The 23,572-nt window shown below is 36.9% G+C and overlaps 1 protein-coding gene across 9 annotated transcripts in view; it reads left to right on the top strand.

Annotated features, from left to right (window-relative positions):
* Positions 1–23,572, top strand: part of LOC131692403 (guanylate cyclase 32E) — a 171,322-nt gene that overhangs the window by 135,742 nt on the left and 12,008 nt on the right. For all 9 annotated transcript variants that reach the window (XM_058979427.1, XM_058979430.1, XM_058979433.1 and 6 more), the window contains exons 6-12: positions 314–500; positions 857–1,107; positions 1,561–1,632; positions 19,431–19,576; positions 19,649–19,796; positions 20,308–20,398; positions 20,763–20,950. In XM_058979427.1, the coding sequence (XP_058835410.1) occupies positions 314–500; positions 857–1,107; positions 1,561–1,632; positions 19,431–19,576; positions 19,649–19,796; positions 20,308–20,398; positions 20,763–20,950 (1,083 nt within the window). The remainder of the gene's footprint in view (positions 1–313; positions 501–856; positions 1,108–1,560; positions 1,633–19,430; positions 19,577–19,648; positions 19,797–20,307; positions 20,399–20,762; positions 20,951–23,572) is intronic.

Genomic DNA, 23,572 nt, shown 5'->3' with positions numbered 1-23,572 from the left:
AGTGATTTAAAACTGTTAATTTTTTTTAACTTCATAATCTCATAACCTGAAAAAAATATGATTTTCAGTCAAAACGAAAAATACGTGTCAATTATTTTTAGTTCAAGAATGCAAGAAAAAATTTCGAAAGGAATTTAAATTTTGGTTATAAAGCTGATATATACGTACATGATTTTTTAAATATTTCCAGTTTAAGTGAATGATGTACTTTATGAACAAATAAATGAACAACACAGCTCTTCAAGTTTTTATAATTAATCTTGTAACTCTTCATAGTTGTAAATTTTAATGGAATTAATTATTTACTTCATAGGTCACGTTTTTCTATCGTGCTTCTGATGACGCGGAATATGATGCGGTCGCTGAAACTTTGAAAACCACCCTGAAATCGAATGGTGTTAGGATTAGAGCGGTTCGCACATGGAGTACAATCTACCACCACGGCTACTCATCAAACCCTTTCGATCGGCTGGTCGATGAAACATTTATGGAAACTAGAAGCAAGTATTTAATCTGCTTTCGCAGACTATGGAGCTTCGTCTCAGCTGTTTAAGTAAAAGTTTTTAATTAGTTTTTTTGCGCATGTAAATAGAAGTGATTAGGCTAGAAATTCATGGGACATCTATTTATTTAATTTAATGCGGAGAATTAACATCACTTGATCCGAGTACAGTTCGTTTTAACACGTCCTAATTGATTATTTGATGTGTTCCGCGCTGGTCATGCAGTTCGGTAGTCAGCAAGACGTGCTTTTCGCTGGTCTCTTGATGCATTTGCCGACATCACGTCATTAATCATTTCATTGACAGGCTCGTTAATTTTGTCCTTTTCTGTTGTATCGGTTTCTTGCTTACAGTATATCTGGTGCTTGGTCATCACGACGAACATATTGGCCTGTTGGTGAGCTTGTGGCGGAAGGAGCTGCTAGCTGCAGGCGAGTACTTTGTAGTCGGAGTCGATCTCGAGCAGTACGACGCTGCCCTGCCAAAGAAGTATATGCATGGGCTGCTGCAACCCGAACCGGATCGGGAAACTGTACAGGCGTTGCAACACTACCTCGGTGTCGTGCCATCGGCTCCCATCATGTTTGAAGAATTTGCTGTTAAGGTTAGGTTTTTCCGTAATACATTTTATATCACGAAGAAATTGATATTTTAGAAATGCTAATTTAATCACTCGGCTGCGATTTCATCCAGAACAGAGTGTAATTCAATTCGTTTTCAGCCTAATATAATTAATCTTGGTATACATATATTTCTTTATGCACTGGAATAAATAAATCTTTTTGGATTTAATGCAGTGGTGTTGCAAGCGAAACTGAATCGAAAAGCGATGCAATGTGAGAATGATTCAGAAATGATTTTTAGTGGTAGAACTTTGTGTGAGTTTCTTTTCTGAAACTTCGACGATTAATAGTAGAAATATTTGGTTAACAAACAATTTCACGAATATCTAATTTTATATTTGATACGTTCATTCTTAAATCTGAATTCAATAAAAACAAGGAAATTTATCGATTAACAAAACCATTAATTGCTAAATTTTCTCTTTCTACGACAGGTAAACAAATACCTGGAGCTTCCGCCGTTCAACTATCGTAATCCACTTGTTTATTTCGGAGGCGTTAAACAGGTAAATATTTATGAGCTATAAGCTATTAGGTAGCATCGAATACCACTAATACTTCAGAGTAACTTCTGCACATGATTATGATGTTGGATCCTAAACGTGCCACCAGGCGGTGCTTAAGGAAACCTCATCACTAGAAGGTGCTGTTTTAGATTTTTTTTAAACACGAATACAACACGAGAAACAAATTTTCTTTCTCATATAGAAAGCTTATGCTATCGCTCCAAACATCGATATACGGGGCATCCCACGCAAAATTTGCCACAATTTCTTTCCCAAATAAATTTCTCTCGTTAGTCAAAAATATTCAACGCGTTTTTTTTATTCAACGTAGGGTGGGTGCTCCTATAGTTGAGGAGTACCAATAGTTGCAGTATTGGGTTATACATCTAACTAAGGTACCACTCATCAACAAATATTTTTTTATCGAGTTATCGCACTAAAATTATGCTACATTAAAACTGTTATCCTTGAAATTTGCTCAAATAACTATTGAAAAAATTTATTTTATTTGAATTTTGAGCTCCCTTGCACATATAGTTGATCTAATGTACCTATAGTTGCAAGTCCCATAAGAAATCAATGGGATTTGCAACAATAGGAACCGAAATTAGCGCTTGCACCACTATTGGTACATGTGTTCCTATAGTGGTTCAAGCAGTTTTGAATACATTAATTGGTTAATAAACCATATTCATATTTTTCCTATGAAGTAGGGATTAAAAGCTTTCGTTTAATGTATTAAGATTGCCCATAGGTCTATTTATCGATTTTTTTAGCAAGTTTTCCTTAAGTATGCGACTACTGGTACATCTACCCTTCCGCATTTGAAAAGAACGCACTTTTTTCAATCACTCGTACTGCAAAAAGTAAAGAATATACCAAAAACTGCCCAAGAAATTTTCTCAACTTTCGAATGAAGTAAAACGTAATCAACGTGTTGATTCATGAAAAATATTGAAACGTTTTAAACAAATCGATTTTTTCAAACTTTTTTTTCTTTTTTTATTAGATGAAGTAGTAAAATCATTTTTCTTCTTCCCATAAAAATTTGGGAGTGAGCAATTTAATACTTACGGAGATATAAGTTTTCAATCGCACCTTGCGCGTGAAAAATGTACTGTCACGTGCTTCGCTCGTACTTGGGTTTGGCGGTATGAGTTTCTACACAGCAAAGCATTCCGCAAAACGCACTTGAAATTAACTTCATTATTTATTACATTTCGGTGTACGCTTAATTTCAGATTTATATTGACTTAATTATTCAAGAGTATCACAGCAAGAAAAGATCTTCAGTTTTAATTCCAAGTCTACGTTCGCACACGCTCAATTCGGCTTGGCAATTTCCCAACAGCCGTGTAGTCAGCCGATTTAACCCTTTCATGCCCAACTTTTTTCTAGTGCATGTAGGGTTTCAAAACTATTTTTCCTTGAAAACGGCTGGGTCAAGAAACACGAAAAGCCTATTGTCATAAAGATAGGTGCTTCCATGGCAGTGCTAGAAGCTGGTCAATTTTTACCTTCTAATGCTCAATGCAATTCTCCTAGAATAATTACAATAGTCCAATTACGTAGAAAACGTAACCAATGACAGTCTAAATTGATAAGTTTCATCAGTTTTCAATAATATTGCACCATAACGAAGATATATGAAAAAATCATTTTCCGTCGTCAACGCAAACTGTCCCTGGCAGCACTGCTCCATCGGAATCCAATCAGACTAATTGCAATAACTTCAGTTCTAGAGCTGATCCTTGTAACTGTTAATACTCAAATTAAAGGCAATAGTCACATTAATTAGCCTTACTTGTTTTTGTGAGCAAATCTCGCCTCAATCAAAAGTTATAGCTGTTTAAAAACGTTGTTGTCCACAAACAACATGGGCATGAATGGGTTAAAAACTGATAGCTCAGTAAAATGAGATTGTTTATTAATTTTCGTTCGTTCGCACTTCACAAGAAAGATAAAGCTGCACACCAACGAATAATCAAATTTAAACGACATGTAAATCAATGCGAATGTAAACATACAAAGATTGAAACAAAAATTTGATTGAAAATTACGTTAAAATCAATGTACTCAATTTGAGCATCAAAAAGTATACAATTTTACACTTCAATTTGTGTAATATTACATCCCCACAGAAAATGCTCTCGAATTTCCCACCGACTAAATCGGCTTTCGTCGGTACAATCGGTCAACTATGCAACAAACTAATCGGTCGATTGTTGCACCGACTCTTATGAGAGTTTAGTATGGATGTCTGCTGTCGCGACAACCGATTGAATCGGTTGAAGTCGGTCTATTTCAACCTACTAAATCGGTCGATTACTTGGTAGTTTAAAACTTTAACCAGATTTACACAGATTAAATCTGGCGATTAATATGCCGAGGGATATTGTTTACCGACGAAGCCCTACTTAGTCGGTTAACTAATCGGTCAACTTCGAAGCACCCGATTTAGTCGGTCGACTGGGAAATTTCACAACTGTCAAATTTTCTATGGGGATTCATTTTACAGCAATATTCGAATAAAAATACATTGAAGTGCATTGGTTTCCCGTTTAAAGAAACTGTAATTTCCAATCCACGTGTAAAATTACAATAAAATTCGTTGAACGTGTGTGTTTGAGGTGGAACTTAATTTTACATTTATATTCATGTTCCAAATATGTGCATGAAATAAACTTAAAATTACAAAATATTTTTTTCTGTGTTAGCAACGAAGAAGCGCATCAGTTGCTTTGTTGTTGTTGGGTTGTTAATGTGATACATTTTTAACGATCATTTATCGGCGTTACTCGTTGACGATAATGTATCGTAATTGGAGAAACAGTTAACGATAATGTATCGTCGTATTCATCGTTATCGTTGATAATTGTATCGACCTATGCATCGTCATCGTCGATAATTCATCTGTTATCGCGATACATTTTGCGTTACTTTCGCGTTCATCGGAGTTGAAGTTAATGCGGTTAACTTTCAATTGCTTAGAAATAAATACCTACCTATTGAAGGACATATTGTTGGCAGTTGAAAATCAATACATTTGGACATTTTCAATGCATAGGGGGGTCCGACGATGTCTCAAAATGGATTTTCTTCAACTTTTCTGAAAAGTGTTGTATATTTTTATTGCACAGGAGGATCCGAAGATATGTCAAAATGATTTTTTTCAACTCTTCGGAAAGGCGGAATGGATTTTTTTAAGCGTTTCGGGAAAGTGTTTTATATTGAGCAGGTTGTTTGCAGCTGAAAATCAATATTCCAAAACTATTGATTATCAGCTGACAACAACTTTCTCTTCAATATAATATACTTTCCCGAAAATAGAAAAAATTCCCCCCCGTGCATTGAAAATGTCCAAAACTATTGATTTTCAACTTCCAACAACATTTCCTTCAATATGTATCAATTTCTAAACATTTGACCGTTAACCGCTTCAACTTCAACTGCAATAAACGGGAAAGTAACGCAAAATTTATCGCGTCAACCGCCGATGAATTCGACGATACATTATTGTTTACGGAGTGTGACGTTGACGGGTGGTTAACGTTATCGACGATGACGATGAATTATCGATTAACAACCCTCCTCTGGAAAAACACGATTGGGTTTTTTTTTCAGAGGAGGGGTTAGGTATTTTTTACATACAATGTGCAAAGTTTGAAATAAATCGGTTAAGTAGTTTTTGATTGAAGTTAACACCGCAAGTCGTGGTTTTTCCAGAGACGTTCTACAAAAAGCTTCGTCACCGACTCGCTTATCGGAATTGTTGCATGGAAAAATTACAGAATGATATTGAAATGATACATTATAATGTACCAAAGTTTTGATCAATTTGCTAAAACCAAATGTCAAAAAAAAATAGCGAAAGAATCGTTTTTTTACTGAAACTCTTACTACAACACCCCCTCCCCTTAAACAGCCATGCGTTCATCGCGCGTATTTGCTCTCACATCTGCAGATCGATAGTTTTCCAAAACCGCAACCAAATCCACTGGAAATAGGTTGCAGCAGATTTATCCTTCCTTAGGTATTAACTTTTTGTAACTAATACAGTGTTAGCGGTCATATTGACCCGGATTTCGAACTCGGTATTAAGACTCATTTTTAGCCAAATCTATATGAACTTGTACCCAAATTGTTTCTTATAGTTTCAATTTTCAGTTTCTGGTAAATTTTATCGTTTTCGACCAGATTGGCCTGTGGGAATTGATGCCGAATGGTCATGTTTGGCATACATAGGTGTGCAGAACCGTCATCATAAATAACAGGTTTATTGACAGAAATTCTGTCACAGAATACTAATAGCTTAGCATAGCCAAGGTAGACTGCCCGTAGTTGCATTTCGTGATTGATCGAATGAGTCAAAATGCATAATGAGCCAACAAAATGATATTTGGGAGAAATAAATCATTCTCACTGTGCAAGTTTCATTGATTCAACACTTTAATAAAACTATGTTGAAATGAGCGTAGACTTCAAATTAAAACCTAAAATCTTTTCTTCTTGTGACACTTTTGAATAATTAAGAGGAGAGGGGGGGGGGGGGGTTAAGGGTTTTTCAGCGTGCAAAAATACTATGTTTTGCGAATTTTTTTAGGTTTTACGTGAAGTGAATTGATCAAAACTTTTGTACATTATAATGCATCATTTCAATAACATGCTGTAATTTTTCTATGCAAAAATATATAAAAACGACTCGGTGACAAAACTTTTTGTAGAACGTCTCTGGGAAAATATCATTTGCGTGTTAACTGCCATTCAAAAACTACTTAACCGATTTCTTTCAAACCTTGCATGAAAAAAAGTAATACGCTCTCTTAGAATTCTGTAAGATTTGGTAGAATCGTTCCTAACCGGAAAATATTAGATACGTATTGTTTTATTTCGTCATTAGGGTGCCGCTTTCCATGTTAGACTCGTTCAAAAAATCGAGATTTTTGTAAAGTTGATTTTTTTTTTAAATCATAATTTTTGAACCACTGCACCGATTTTTATCGGTTATAGGTGAAAAAAGGTTTCAAAGTTTGAGCGAATCCTATACATTTCTTTTGTAAGAAATGTAATAAAAGGTAAAGTTTCAATAAAAATGGTAAATTTTGAAAAATATTGGATTTTGTGTGAACAAAATACGTATTAATTGTTTTTTCTTGATATTTACTGCGAGAGGCTTTAACTACTCAATTCTTTTATATTTTTATTTGAAAGGTTATTCAAAAAAATCTATGCAACATATCCAAACATATCAGGCCGCCAGATCTAAAGATTTCGAACATACATTTTTTTTTTGAAAATTAAACATATATGTATACGCCCCCCATTAGAGTGACAGTAAAAAAATGACCCCTATCGGCCCATGCCTGAGTCGAAAATTTGCTCCAAATTTGAAGCAAATCGGACAAGTTTAGCTACCGGACCAACGTGCCTGAAGTTTGTATGGGATTTTTCGACAATTTACATGGAGAAAACCCACTAACTCGTATTTTCGCCGCTAGGTGGCACTATATGCATTGTATTATCACTGTGTGTTAAAATAAGAAATATAATTTTATTGCCTACAACTTTGTCGAAGTCAATTCGGCTGTGTTAGAAGAAGTTATTAAACTTTAAACGAAGTGATGTCTGAGTCAGTTTTGCATGGGGCCTAGCAGCGTTTGTGTTTCAGTACTCGATTCACACGAACTAAACATTTTTGTGAAACAATCGTTAGGTTTAGGTCAATAGTATACTCAGAAAAATTATAGCAAGTAATACGAGTCATGTTTTGGTTAGAAATTTTGAGTTGAACATTTTACCGCGCAGAGGGCGCCAACACTAACTTTTCAACGGAAAGAGATAGAGATTAGGTGTCTTCCACAAAGTTGTAGAACAGGAATTTTGCAATAATTCTTCTGAACATCTCGATATTCTATCTCCCTTATATGAAAAGTTAGTGTTGGCGCCTTCTATGCGGTAACAGGTGGAACTAAAATTTTCTAACCAAAACATGAGTCGTGTTACTTGCTATAATTTTTCTGAACATACCATTGAGCTAAACCTAATGAGTATTTCACAAAAATATATAGTTGGTGAGAGTCGAGTAATGATACACAACCTTGCACTGCTAGGCCCCATGCAAAACTCACTCAGACATCACTTTGTTAAAAGTTTAATAACTTCTTTCATCACAGCTGGATTGACTAGTAGTCTTCGACAAAGTTGTAGACAATTAAATTATCTTTCTTATTTCTACTTACAGTAATAATGCGATGCATACAGTGCCACCTAGCGGCGAAAATGCGAGTTAGTGGGTTTTCTCCATGTAAATTGTCGAAAAACCCCAAACACACTTCAGGCGCGTTGGTTCGGTAACTAAACATGTCCGATTTACTTCAAATTTTGAGCGAGTGCTCCTGGTGGAACTAGAAATCGACTCAGGGGTGAGCCGATTGAGTTTTCGAAAATTCATTATTTTTCTGGACACTACCCCACACGCATGGAAACGATGAAACCGCATGGTAGTTCACCATATTACCATCTCCAGCGAGCCACAGCTGCTGTGAATAAGAAAATCCATGAATTACTTACAAGCTGAGTGCAACATTTGTTTCAACACTGGTGGCTGTCCATTAGACCTCTCCGCATTTTAATTTTTTTTTTGAAATATACATGGGTCAGTCCAGATTTTTGTTCTATGTGTGAATTTAAGAAGTTTCGCCAAAAATTACTTGATGTGGACATGATTTAGAGGTGTCTCCAATCAAAAATCGTGTTTTTGATATGGTTCCATAGTAAGATAACTTACACTCTGATTTAATAGGCTCTACATACCCACAAATCATCAAATGTTGTTCCTTAGACATATCTTAACATGTTTTAACAGGTGAACATAGCTCTAATCACAATAGAAAACTTGTTAACTGGATTTTTATATAGAAAAGTATATCAAAATCAAGAAAAATTAGTAGTATTTTTTCTTGGTTTTGAAATTATTTTCTTTACAAAAATTCAGTTAACAAATTTTCTATTGCGATTCACCTGTTAAAACATGTTAAGATATGTCTAAGGAACAACATTTGATGATATGTGGGCATGTAGGGCCTATTGAATCAGAGTGTAAGTGATCTTACTACGGAAACATAGCAAAAACACGATTTTTGATTGGAGACACCTCTAAATAATGTCCAAATCAAGTCATTTTTGACGAAACTTCTTAAATTCACACGTAGAACAAAAATTTGAGCTGACCCATGTATATTTCAAAACTTTTTCAAAATGTGGAGAGGTCTACTGTCCATTAACCACGTAAAAAAAATTTCAGGCATTGCGAATCCTACCCTCCCCTCGCGTTCAAAATATTTTAACTCATCTTTGGTGAGAAATTCGACTTCTATAAAAATCCAGGTTGGTTTAAAATGGTCATATTTCGGCATTATTTATTTTTGTATCAAAAATCCAGAAGAAGCGGTACAGCGATTTTATCTACACTTCCCAAAAGTTATATATGCATGTTTCCGCAAGCATATATAAATATATGCAGTTGATATTTCGCACTATATTCAAAACTACAGCAATTTGTTTCATGGTTTATTTTAATTGGTTTACATTTGAATTATATTTCGAAAATATTTCATACCAGTCATAACCGGCTAAGCAACCAATTATTCCCAGAGTTCAGAAATAAGGTAGTATCGCGCCATTTTGAATAACACTGAACAAAGAACATAACAAATGTATTGCGAAATGCCCTATCCAAAGAAACCACTTAGAACTAATTTTAACTGATAAATGACAATTCCTATTATTGGCTTTAAGCAAGATGTTGCCACACTCTACTCACTGTCTTCCACGATACGTACAGCTTGGAATGAGACAATCTACGTGCAAAGCGTGACACTTTCCCATATCAGTTGGTTCCATACGGTTACGGTGGCGTGTAGCTTTGGCTAGGACTGATGGTTTACAGATCGTTGAAATTTCTTACCCAGCTGTGTTAGTAGGAAGGAAACTCTTACAGATAGCGAGCGTGTTGCAATAAGAGTAGTTTTAGGATACTATTTTCTGTTTCTGTATATTCGATGTATCATATTTTGCAGTTTAGTGGAAAGGGCGGTCACGGTACATTCAATATGTAATAAACAACTTTCAATCTCTTTCAGCAATTTATAGTAAGGGAATATATGGAGTAAATAGAACAACACGAATGATAGTGGGGTCCATGTGTTATTGACCGTACAGTTATCCAGTGCATTATAATTCAAGCGACATATTAGCTAGTTGCGGGCAATTTCGTAGCAACTGTTTTAGTTGTATTCGACGTTTTAACTAAAAAAATGTTTGAATATTAGAGTAGAGTGGGGTCAAGTAGGTCAGTTTTCTTTGACGAGCTCGTGCGATGTTATTTTTGCACTGATTTTGACAAACAAGCACTTGTTGGAAAGGTTATACATCTGGTAACATTCTGGCAATAACAATTTTATGCCTAAATATATTTCAAGCTAAATCGAATAAGGCGAATGCACATTTTTTCGATCTATTTAAAATCTGGGGGTACGATAGGCCAGTATACTAGAGGTTAAATAAAACAATGTACACGCCTAGAAAAACAGCAGTTTAAATTTTTGCCTTTCTCATATAAAGAAAGGCTATGCAATCACTGTAAAAATCGACTCTTTAACCGAGGCCCGGAGGGCCGAGTGTCATACACCATTCGATTCAGTTCGTCGAGATCAGCAAATGTATGTGTGTGTATGAATGTGTGTATGTGTGTGTGTCATTTAAACTCACACAATTTTCTCAGAGATAACTGAACCGATTTTCGCAAACTTAGTTTCATCTGAAAGGTATAACGCTCCCATAAGCTGCTATTGAATTTTTAGTTGACCCGACTTCCGGTTCCGGAGTTACGGGTTGAAGAGTGCGGTCACACAGCAAATTCCCATATAAACTGGTACCACCATGATGTTCAAATGATGTAAAACATATTAAAATTGATGTGACATTACTTTAGTTTGCGGGTCTGGATCACTAATGATCAATTAAAGCAGCTTTGACCACCTATGATGGTTCATGACGCCCCCGGGGAACCCGCCAAGTTCCTAAGCTAATATCACACCCATTCCCCAACGAATTCTCTACCGATTTTTACAAACTTGATTTCAAATGAAAGATACAGTAATACCAATGACTGCTGCTGAATTTCATTCGGTTCTGAATCTTGCTTCCGGAGTTACAGGGGTGTTAGTAAGGATACACTGGAATTTCCCATATAAATCGGTACAATCGTAATACCTCAGAGGCTAAAAACTATTGAAATGGTCACCAAATTACTTCTAATCGCAGATCTAGATCACTGATTGCCAATCAAACATTCTTTGAATATATTGTCTACTATCGACGATTCCGCAAGTACGGAATTCCGGGCATATTCCACAATTAAAGTCACATCGGTTCTTCGGTGATGACTGAACCGATTTTCTCAAACCAAGTCTCAAATGGAAGGCAAAATATGCAATTTAGTATTGCGTCGCCGCCCCCCCCCCCCCTCCCCGCCTTGCCCTTACACCTCCCTCTTTCATCACTCCCCTCCCCTTGGACCACCCTCACTTCCGCATTTCCTTCATCCACCCCGTATACCGAAATAAGATGAAGGATTTCTGACGCATCCTCCACTCCCACTCTACTAAACCCCCATTCACTCCACTTTCAAACCGATTCCACCAACATTTCAAAATATAATCACATGAAGATAACATTGAACTCATGCTGATTAAGCTAATTAAATATTATTCTTTTGCCTTTCTCATATAGAAAGGTTATGCAATTGCTCCAAAAACCGACTTTCTAACCGAGGCCCGGAGGGCCGAGTCTCATATAACATTCGTCTCAGTTCGCCGAGATCGCAAAATATCTGTGTGTATGTATGTGTGTATGTATGTGTGTATGTATGTGTATGTATGTATGTATGTATGTATGTATGTGTGTATGTGCGGATTTGTTAACAAAATGTCCACATCGGTTTCTCGGAGATGGCTGAACCGATTTTTACAAACTAAGATTCAAATGAAAGGTATAATATTCCCATAGGTTGCTATTGAATTTCATTTTCAACCGACATCTTGTTCCGGATTACGAGTTGAAGAGTATGGTTACAAAACAAAATTTGTTGATTTATCCACATCGGTTTCTCGGAATTTTCTGAACCGATTTGGTAAACTTGATTTTAAATGAAAGGTGTTGAATTTTGTGTGGATCCGAGTGCTGGTTCCTGAATTACAATTACAATTCTAACAAATTCTGCGATGAATGTTAAAAGGTGATTTTTTTCCAAAATGTAAACACAACTGTTGAATTTGTAGATCTAAGTCACCAACAGTCATTCAAAGTCTCTTTGGCCACACTGGCCACCATCGACGGATCCGGAAGCATCCAAATTCAGAATAACGGTTATATTGGTTTCTCGAAAATGGCTAGACCGATTTGATCAACTTAGTCTCAAATGAAAGGTGTTGCGTCCCCGGAAACTGAAATTAAATTCCATCTCCATCCGACATCCGGCTCCGGAGTTACGGGTTGTGGAGTGCGATCACATAGAAAACTCCGATTCAAACCGATACCGTGATGAATGCAAAAAGGTGCTCTTATATATACTTACCAAGTGGAATAAGAATGAAAGACATTTTCATAATTTCTAGGTGGATTAAACAGGTTTTTTGAAGACTAGCTGCAGATTATTTAAAAATTATTAACACAAATAATAAATGCAATCCATTGACGTCATTCAGCTAAGAAAATGAGAAGGTTGCAAATGATGTGAAAAATCATGAAACCGCGGAAGAAAATGTTGAAGAAACATGCTCACGTGCGTCTGTTTTTGTACTTGCGAATGACTTCTTCGGTTTCCTTATCGTCGCCAGAATGTGGAATGAAAGTGTTCTATATTCCGGCTCACATGGTTGCTTAGCTGAAGGATAGCCACGTTTGCGCTTCGGAGCATTTTGGATTCTTTTAATGTAGAATACATTTAAGGTTTCAATATAGGGGTCCCGTTTCAAAATATCGGCTGCGGCGCCGCGTCAGATTTTGAACGTTAATAACTTTTATCATACTAAACAGAATGATTTGATTTTTGGGCCAATTTGTTGCAAATATGTTCCTCTATGCTGTATTAAAATTTGAAGTATGTATAACATGCACTAATAACAAAAAAATGTGTTTTGAAAAATCTTTCGAAAACGACTCGGAAAAGTGAAAATTTTCAGCCCATCCCGCACAGAGCCGTCACTTTGGTAGACCAACCGAACAATAAAATAATGAAAAGTTTATATATAGGTCCACTACATGTTTGTTTCTATGGTTATTCGCATTGGGTTGCTTGACGAGAGCAGTTGGTGGGGGAAAGACGGCATATTCCTTTGGTTAGGCCATTAGAAGCCGGACGGAAAGGAAAGGCTCATGCACGGCACGAGAACGAGCGAGAAAGCGATAGTAGTGCATATTAGCGCGATTATATAAATATCTGTCGGTCGGTTTTTCTCATCATTCGTATTCGTTCAAGCACTAGCAAGCAGCCAGTCCACCGAAGGAAAGCAGTTGGCGATGACGACGGCGGAAAAAGTGCCCCAGCTACTGGTGACTCATCGCAACCCGATCAGGAACTGTCGCCCTGCAAGAATTTCGCCCCAACTAAAGGGCAACAGAGTAGGCTACCGTTCCAGCGTCTGGGTCGTGAGATTGTACAGGATTGCAAAATCGAGCTACGCTTACAAAGCTCAGTCGTAATGATGCCCCGAGAAGCCAACGATGCATACTTGGTCGGTTTGTTCGAGGATGCAAAATAGTGCTTTCTGGCTCACCGTGTCCGCGGGGAGTGCGTCTGAATTATGCTCCCGCAATAAAACAATAAACGGTTCTTTACAGAACCAATTAATTGTGTTGTAATAAGAGTTAAACTGAAATTTACATTTTATAGTGTATAACAAATAATTTTCAGAAAGCTATATAAAAAATACGATGTGTGGAAAGAAAGAAAGAGAATTTAAATTTATCCTCTCTTGCTCGTTTTCGTGCACTGCTTTTCCGTTCCTTTCTGCTGCTACTACCATCATAACTAAAACGAATGTGCGTGTTCCCCCACAATCTCGGCCAGTGTTGCCACAATTGCATGTCGCTATTACAATTTGAATTATTTTATTGATCCTCTCTAGTATTGATAAAATATAGAACGTGCAAAGTACACTAGTCGCATGCTTTTATTCGAACTTTTTGGCAGCCTCCGTTGATTAACTGCATAAATCGATTTGTTTGTGCAGCTCCTTGCTAGTAGCAAACTAAATAGCCTTTATCAGCGCTAACAAATAAAACAAAAGAATTTAAATTTGTGAAAATCTTCTCCTTCCTTCTTTTCAAATCTGCAACATTCTTTGAAAATATTGTTGGAATGTTGTTATTGAAAAACTGAACATGCAAGTTTGCTAGCACTGGCCACTAGATTGAAGGCGATGGAAAGACAGAATATTCGTTTTGGTTATGCTAGTATTGGTAGCCGAACGGAAAGGAAAGGCACAGGAATGGCACGAAAACGAGCGGGAGAGCGATAGTAGTGCTTTCTCGTGTTTTCATATATGAATATTGGTCGGTCGGTTTTTCTCATCATTCGTATTCGTTCAAGCACTAGCAAGCAGCCAGTCCACCGGAGGAAAGCAGTTGGCGATGATGACGGTCCGCAAAAGTGCCCCAGCTACTGGTGGCCCATCGCAACCAACTACCGATCAGGAACTGCCGCCGTGCTAGTATTTCGCCCCAACTAAAGGGCAACGGAGCAACTAATCCGCTGGCTAACATTCCAGCGTCTGGTTCGTAAGGTTGTGTATTACTTCAAAGTCGAGCTACGCTTACAAAACTCAGCCGTAATGAAGCCAGTGATGCCTACTTGGTCGGTTTGTGGGAGTGGGCGTAAATTACAATAAAAGCAACGGTTCTTTTCAGGACCAATCAATTGTGTTCTAGTGAGAGTTAAACTGAAACTTTCATTTTAAGGTGTGTAGCAAATTTTCAACAAGCAACATAATACGTTGTGTGGAAAGAAGTAGCTTGCACACGGAACAAAAATTTAAATTATCCTCTCGCTCGTTTCGTGCACTGCTTTTCCATTCCTTTCTACTGTTATTATCAGTATTACCAAAACGAATGTGTTGTTGCATGTGTTTAAGAGAAACGTTGAAGTCGCATGCTTCTATTCAAGCTTTTTGGCAGCCCCCGTGAGCTAACTGCATTAAATGGTTTTTTTGTGCAGCTCCGTGCTAGTAGCAAACAAAATGGCCCTACTAGTGTCTGATTCGTGAGATTGTGCAGGATTTGAAAGTAGAGCTAAGCTTATAAAGTTCTGCCGTAATGGTACCCGAAGAAGCCAGTCTTGTCGTTTTGTTCGAGGCTACAAAACAGTTCGCCAGGCACGTAACTATCATGCCAAAAATATCCAACGATCCAGCGCATCACCATCAACACCAACGCCGATACCAAAGGTTCTTTTCAGAACCACCATTATTACCATAGAGAATTATTTGAAAATTTCCCATTCAAACGTGATTCTGTTGAATATTATTAGATTTAAATTAACGTCTCGAATTGAAATCACGACGCTCCGGTTATGTGACAGACATTACCCGCCCATCTTGTTTTATTGTGACCACGACTAACGGTTTAATATAGACACCCCATTTCAATATTTCTGAAGGAACAGAAGGTCGAGTTTGGAAAGTTTGTAACTTTCATTGTACTTAACCAAATTACACAATGTTCGCACTAATGATTCAGAAATATGATCAGGAATCTTCTGTTAGATTTGTAAGTATGTATAATTTACATGAATAAAGAAAAATTGATTTTCAGGAATCAATTATTATCTGTTCTTCCATTGGCCAGTACTACGCGACTTCCTCATGCTAACAATTAATTTCATCGTTAGCCATCTCCCTCACCAAGGCCAACAACGCCAACAAAACCGGTCCTTTTCAGGACCACCATCATTTTTGTAAAGAATAATTTGAAATATTCCTCGCCCAAATCACCTTTTGTCCGAAAATTCCAATGAGTATCAAAATATTTAAAGAACGTGTTCCTTATGTATTCTACATCTCTCCGGTTATGTCGCAGACATTACCCACCCATCTTTTTCCTTCTCTTTTTCGAATATGTTTTTTTCGATTATCTACTTTAACAATACCTCAAATTATTATATTGTTAACTCACGCGAAATTTCTGACGCGCTTTAATTGATGACGAGCACTTTCCTTTCACACGAGCACGCAATATTTTGAAAAGAACCTTGAATTGTTTAGAGCCTGATCGAATACTGGCGCCATCTTGAACAGATGCAATTGTGTTCTTTATGTCCTCTTCACTTCGTTTTGATTTTTTTTTTTCGCGCGGGACTACGCATAATTTTCCTACCAAAATAATTGAAATTTACATTATAGTAGTGCCCCCAAACGGCTGACCTATCGTGCCTCCAAGCGTATGTTTCATGCTGATATTCGTATTTTTTGAATAACAAAAATATTTAAAAAACAAGACACTACTTAGCATTAATGTTTACGTAAAAAAATACTCACTTAACATTTTGATTAAATGTACTGTACTGAAAATGAAAGACAGTGCGCTTTCTCAGAACAACGCTCGAAAACACAAACGACGCCGTAACTAATACAGCTGATCCACTGTAACAGTCGAAATGACAGTCGTCAACGATGCTCTCTACCGTGTATCTAATTCACGCAATATGAGCAACGTCTGCAATAACATAGTAAATATAATGCCCTATACCTAAGGACCAACTCTGACGAAAAAATCCGTACGCCATACCGTAACGAAGCGAAATCGTTCCCCACGCTCAGTCCACATTAGACTGGGTCAATTTTTGACTTTTAGCTCCACCAGGCTCTACTGATTCCTTTTATGGCCCTTAGTAATTGTGCAAATTTTGGTACCGATTGGTTGTGTCTACGCACCCTCCAAAAATTTCAAAGTTTATATGGAAGTTTGTATGGAAAATCGGTTAACATTGAAAATAAATTCTTAAGAAATCACCTTATCAATCAATTAATCAGATCACTATATATTTCTAAAGGTAAGCTTCTACTGAACACATTCGTGGAACATTAAAAGTTTATGAAAATTCGCTGAGAAAAGTTATTAACTAAAGAAGCAGCATGACTTCAAAACAAGTGGATTTTATTATTAATCATAGCAACCCGAATGTGTTCAGTAGAAGAATACCTTTAGAAATATAGAGTGTTCTGATGAACTGAATGATGAGGTAATTTTTTAAGAATTTATTTTCAATGTTAACCGATTTTCCATACAAACTTCCATATACACTTTGAAATTTTTGGAGGGTCCGTAGACACAAATTTGCACAATTACTAAGGACCATAAAATGAATCAGAAAAGCCTGGTGGAGCTAAAAGTCAAAAATTGAACCAGTCTAGTCCACACACTGTACGGATTTTTTCGTCAGAGTTGGTCAGCTTACCTATACCTATGGTACCCCCATACCTATTTGACCCCTCTCTACTCTAAATAAATTTATTTGATTATATATCCAGAGATTTTTAATGCTTTTGGCTCACTAAGTTTTAAACATTCATCCAATGGTAGTGATCAAGTGTTACTTTATATTTTGTTTCCCGTAATTGCTATCTATCGTAAGAAACCTATACACGAAATTCTCGGAGTGTTGAGGAGAGACTTGCATGTCATACATATTAGTTGGTTGAGATAGGAAAATGTCTGCGGTTGTATGTATGCATAAAGGTTTTTTTTTAATTTTTGTTCATGGTCCTGTTTTCATATCGTAAAAACGTGATTATTCCAGAATTCATGGTACTTTATTCACGATTTTGGAAAGATTTTTTTTCGTGTGACCGACCACATAGTAGGGCCTCACGCTGCACAATTGTAAAAACTATACAACAACAATATTTTTTGGTCTTCGTTTGGTCCGCAAGATCGACTATTTTCTTCGAGAATTGAAACCATCAACACTCAGTGCTAGGCATTTGGAAAGAACCCGTTTGATTATGGTCATTTAGCCATAGTACATGGCTAAGGGTGTACTTTTGTTGCTTGGGGATATATGCTATCTGGACTTCTGTTCTCACCGAAACTAATAGAGAGACCATAGTATGCTCGAACTCTACCAAGTTTCCAATTTTTTCGATAACTCTGAAAAAAGTTATGAATTGTCATATAAAACGTATAGAAAAAAATATATATATTTTCGTTCAAATTGTTTTATGATACCTTGATCCAACATCGCAAAACAACTGCCTCGCTAATATATACAGTTATGTATATATTCATACCGGAAAACGCTCAAAAACATACCCTATAGGGTAATGTGCCTATTATGGCAGTAGAGCATATTGTGACTCCATTTCGCACCTCTTAGTTTCGAACCAAGCATATGGGATAATAACAATATTTATTTGGCTAAAACAGTTGTGCAAAAATAAGCGTACATTATTTAGAACTATCCTCTAAATTCAACTTTTTATTAAAATGAAATCATCTTCTTGAAATATTAGCTAATTCGCCTCATTCACATGGTGAACCGAAACAGTACACAACGACGCTTAACAAAACTATGCGCCTCATATCTCGATTTTCCACCACAGCTATATTAAACATTGCACTGATAGATACCTTCATTTTAACTGGAGAATCCATCTATGATTAATTCACTTTAAAAGTACTCGTTAAACGACAGGATAGACCTTGTGTTACAATAAACTGCAGAAATACTATGGTACACATTATCGCCATGCTTTTCCGATACCCTACAACAATCAAAACAAACGTTTTGCATCCAATACACAGGAAAGAATGAACAGTGCGGTCAAACTAAAACATTAACTTGAGAATATATTGTAATGCAATTTCAAGTATAAATAATCAATTATTTCAAGTTAATCAACTGAATGCTGTTTGTAGAGATTTTTTTTTCATCTGGGCATAAATTTCGGCTTGGGACAATGCAATATTTGATGTGAAACTAGTCATTACCAGATATTAGCCTTCGCATTAATATTTCCTGCGAACACAATACTGGGTGTTATTCTTCTAACAGCTGATGAGGTTCTTTCATGTGCGTGATGTTTACGTATGTTTCGATTAGCTGAAAAAAGTAGATTAATTCGTTTTACAAATCATGCGATTGCGCCCACGATATGGATACTTCGAATAGACGCGAATGGAATATAATGCATTGCATTTCAACCAGTTTGTTTTTAGATGAGGTGAAATTTGGCACATCCAGGAGGCGATAATTGGATCGTTGATGTGAGAATAGATGCGCAGAATAGAACATTTAATTTCATTTATGCTGAAAATAGAGACATTTCTGCTAAATAACGATGATAACGAGATGTCCAAGAAACAGTTCACTGATACTTTATTCTGAGAAAGGATGTAGATAATACATATAGCTTTATTTAAAAGATGTTCAAAAATAGTGCGGCCCTTTCGCCCAATAGTGCCAAATAGGCTCATATTTAAACCTTTCGACTTTCAATCAAAAATCGCTTAATGCAAATGTTGTACGGTGAAGATCAGGTAAAATGATATCAAATAGTCATTCATATAAGTTGACTGTTTTCTAGATGCTTCCGTATCGGGCAATATAGTAGATATGTAGTTCATTCAGTTGTTTTTTTTTCCTAGAATCAAGACTGCGTCATGATTATTTGAATACATAAACACTCCCACTGCGTGACACTTTCACCGCTGTACTGTTTCTATTTCTCCACGATCGACAGATTCGCGCCGAGGCAGCCTATCTGTACGATGCGGTCCATTTGTATGCTAATGCATTGCTTCGAGTTCTGCTAGACGGTGGCAACCCTAAAAATGGCACAGCAATTATCGAAGCAATCAAGGGTCGAGCTTATGTGAGTGCCATGGGGTAAGTTACCGCAGTTCTCACGACAAATAGCCCGGGGTTTGGTGAAATTGACTCTTTTTTCTGCTATTTCAGATATTTAATACATATCGACGAAAACGGCGATGCTACAGGGAATTATACCATTTTAGCTAGGAAACCCATCCCGTCTACTTCGTCGGAGAGAGAATATGGACTAGTTCCGGTGGGGCGCTTTAGCACACCAAATGCTAATCAGGCCACGGTAAGTACGACTGGTTTCAGTTTCTTAAACTTATACACCATTATTCAGTTAGGAGCTTATACATACTAATATGTATTTGGTTTCTTTTGTTCTTGTACGATTAGTCTCGAATTCAGGTGAGTGGCCCTTTGCTGATAAAAGTCAATGCATGTCGCATGCCGAATCCCTCATTGTTATTTACTGTTTGTCTGGTCTTGGAATTAAATGTTTGACCTTCAATTCTGTCGTGGATTGAGCATGTCCATCCACCCGATTTCACGAAATTGATGCATATTAATTCAATTGTAATCTGTCCTACTACACATTTCCTCAACTAGTCCAATCGTTCTGTATCATCTAGGTCAATCTTTGGGGAGCTTTGCCCTAGTAGAGAAAAGCCAATCATTAACCTCTGTTTTTAATGTCGTTCGCCTGTTGTTGACTTAGTTTTTCTGTTGGTGTATGTGTGCCACAAGCAGAGTCCTAATACCGTACTTATCTTCATCTGACCACTTGCTTCGGCTACTTTCAGGATATAAAACTTTTCGATACTATCGAGTGGGTGGGGTCAGGACCACCCATTGCCGAGCCACTTTGCGGTTTTCGTGGTGAGAAGTGTATAAGTGAGTATTAAGATAGAGTGATACCTGTTTTTGTGGGGAGGCGGGAATTTCCATCAACGATAAATTTGACTCATTAGCAAAGTTTGTTGCGTTGAACAGGTTGACTGAGAAATTTGGTTCATAATAGGACTGTGTATAAACAACTTCTGATTCAAGAGTTATCAAATTTTCGGATTTGTTATTTTTCTTCAATATATTTCGTGTGGAATTTCGCACTGATTTAAAGAGGTATTAAATTGTACGTGTATTTGATACGAAGTATTGTCTTAACCACCGGCACAATATAGGAGAGATGAAGCTAATGAAAAAGCCCAGGAAAATGAAAACAGTTTAAACTATATATTTATATATTACTTTTGTGAAGGTTACACTGGAGAAATTTCTGCAGGAGTTGCCGGCGGTGCTTTGCTATTGCTGGGAGTCGTTTCTCTAGTGTTGTATCGAAACTGGCGCTACGAGCAAGAGTTGGACAGTTTACTATGGAAAGTGGATTTTAAGGACATTCAGATGCATGAAAACGAGAAAGAAACTGCCGGTCAAAAGTTGACAAGGGTAAGTAGACATTGGTTGTTATAAGGTACACCGGGGCAAGTTAAAACGGCTTCTTCAAAGTTGAAATTTGAACTTCTCTGATGAAATCATAAAATAAACAATTTAAAACCTGCTTGCGGTATATATTAGTACATTTTGTTTATTATTGATAGAATGTTTATTTACATTCAGTTAAGAAATATAGTGGTTATTGAAATTTCTAATTTTCAACAGCTTTGTTTCGGTTTGCCTCTCGTAACGGGGAAAGTTGAAATAATACGATTTCATGAGTTGAAAGTTTGGCCTTTGTACCAATCGCTGCATAATACACCTGTTTGATGTTATCATAAACGGCGGAAGGGAACACACAGAATCGAGCATAAATCGTTAAGGGTCTTAAATCCTGAGTAATATTGTCCCTGTTGTGCTATCTTATGATTAGCGCGATTTAGCACAATTCGAGAAAAACGATTTTTATAGTTTGAGATTAAATATCCTGAAATTTATAAATGGTCTAAACAATACAAAGAAGACAATAGATGCTTCTATATATTCTGTATTAATCTCTTAAACATTATGAAGATCGGTTGACTATGTTGCGAGTTTTTTCTATAAATGTAAACAAAAGTTGCACTCACACTTGTCGTAGGTGTGTATTAGTGTGGCAATAAAACGACCATTTTCTAAATCACTAATTTACACCCCCTAGCGCCGTTCCAAATCATGAAAAAATGACACTGTCCAAATTTGAGCAAAATCGGTTAATCCTAACCCCTCGCCCACAGACCTTGAAGTTTGCATGGGATTTTTGGCTAAAATGTATGGAGAAACACTCGCAGTTCACAAAATCGCCGTTAGAGGTAGCTATAATTATCTGAACACTGACCTAAGAATGACTTAAGCTCTTGAAGATATGCCGAACAAGTTTGTCGAAGACTGCAATCCAAGCACCCGTTGAACAGTTATTAACATTTAAAGTTGGATACTCGAAAAGGGCGTACTCCACTTATTTCATATATGTGTAAGGCAAGAACAAGATCAGGGAAAACACACATATCTCAGAAACGATTAGAGATAGACATTTTTCTACATTATGTTCTACAAAGTTGGAGAGAAATAGACGCACTTTCCGTTTTCGCTTAAAATGTTCAGAATTTCCCCGCATGGTGGCGGTAGTGACTCAAACCATTTAAAGGTACTAATCCTATCTGTATAACGGTAAGAGATAGAGTAGTTGAATATTCTGCAGAATTGTAGAGTTACCAAAAAACTTCCTTGTCATATTTTAAAAATACAAAATTAACCCGCATGGTGGCGCCAGTTGGCAAAACTTATTTTAAGGAAATGTGCCTATCAGAACATTGGTAAGAGCTAGTGCAATCTGATGTTCTACGAAGTTGTAAAGTACTAAAAAACTTTCTTATCTCGTTTGAAGAATACAAAATCAACCCCCATGGTGGCGTACTGAGCAATACTAATTTAAGGTAGTACACCGATTTGGATATTGGTATAAGGTAGTGCAATGTAATTTTCTATGAAGTTGCAGAGCACTGCACAATTTTTGCGCTGCTGCGCGGTAATCTTTTTCAGGGGTGGCAGGTATGTAAATCAATAATTTTTGTATCTGATGAAGATCGTTTCTGGCAGCAGATAAGGCATCGGTTGCTGTAAACCATGACATGACATAAACCCGTAGGATGAAAATACACATTTCACGCATACAACGTTTTTCTCTCTGGCTCATTTTGAATTGGCCCCGAAACATTCAAATTTTTAAACAATATATTGCTTTAGACATCCACCTTGCCCTGCTTTGGGCGCCTGGTTGTTTAAAACAGTGGGTATCCAAGAATGCCAATACCAGCGTCAACAGTTCATCGTAGTCGTCTCTCGGCTGGAACAGCGTTATTTGATCCCGGACAAAACTAAAGATCTCAAATTTCTCATAACCGAGAGTTGCGATAATGCTCGTATCAACGTATTTTTTTGATAATTTGGACCAAAGTGCTTAAAACCGAGTAAATATGGAAACCGAAAGACCAGATGATAAAAATATAGTATCCCATGCCGCTGTCATCAGCAGTTCTGTCACATGGTGTCTACATGGGAACCACAGTAGCTCGCACCCAAGCTTCTTTTCAAGGCGAACGTATACACCTTGCTTCAATCCGGTACTTGTTGCGGTAGTATCAAACCCCAGTGAAGAAATTTGGTGCTCCAGTTTCCATTTCTGCAATAGATTGTAAATTGCATTTACCTTAAGTTCTCCGGTACCATCCCTGGAATACCGACCCATTATTGGTACCGTAATACCGGTACTGAACAAAAGCCAGTACCGGTATTTTCGGTACCATACAATTTTTTATGAAAAATATGTAGACACTATAGCAGGACCTGCTTTCAAATATCGGCCTGCAAGGTGGTTTTTATTATATTTATTTGTCTCCTGAATAAATTCTAAATTCAGCCTACGCCCTTGTGGTGAAATGAGGTGGGGCTATCATCATCATAATTCTAGAATTTAAATATTACCAACTTCCGTTGTACTGATCGGTATGTTTAAATTCTTGAACTATTTGGTCGAAATAAAATTTCAACTAATTTTTCTAAATTTCAAAGTATTCACATCTAGCATAAGAGTAA

This window comes from Topomyia yanbarensis, chromosome 3 (genome assembly GCF_030247195.1).
Source record: "Topomyia yanbarensis strain Yona2022 chromosome 3, ASM3024719v1, whole genome shotgun sequence".
NCBI classification, from domain to species: Eukaryota; Metazoa; Arthropoda; class Insecta; order Diptera; family Culicidae; genus Topomyia; species Topomyia yanbarensis.
This window is presented reverse-complemented; position numbering and strand designations above follow the sequence as displayed.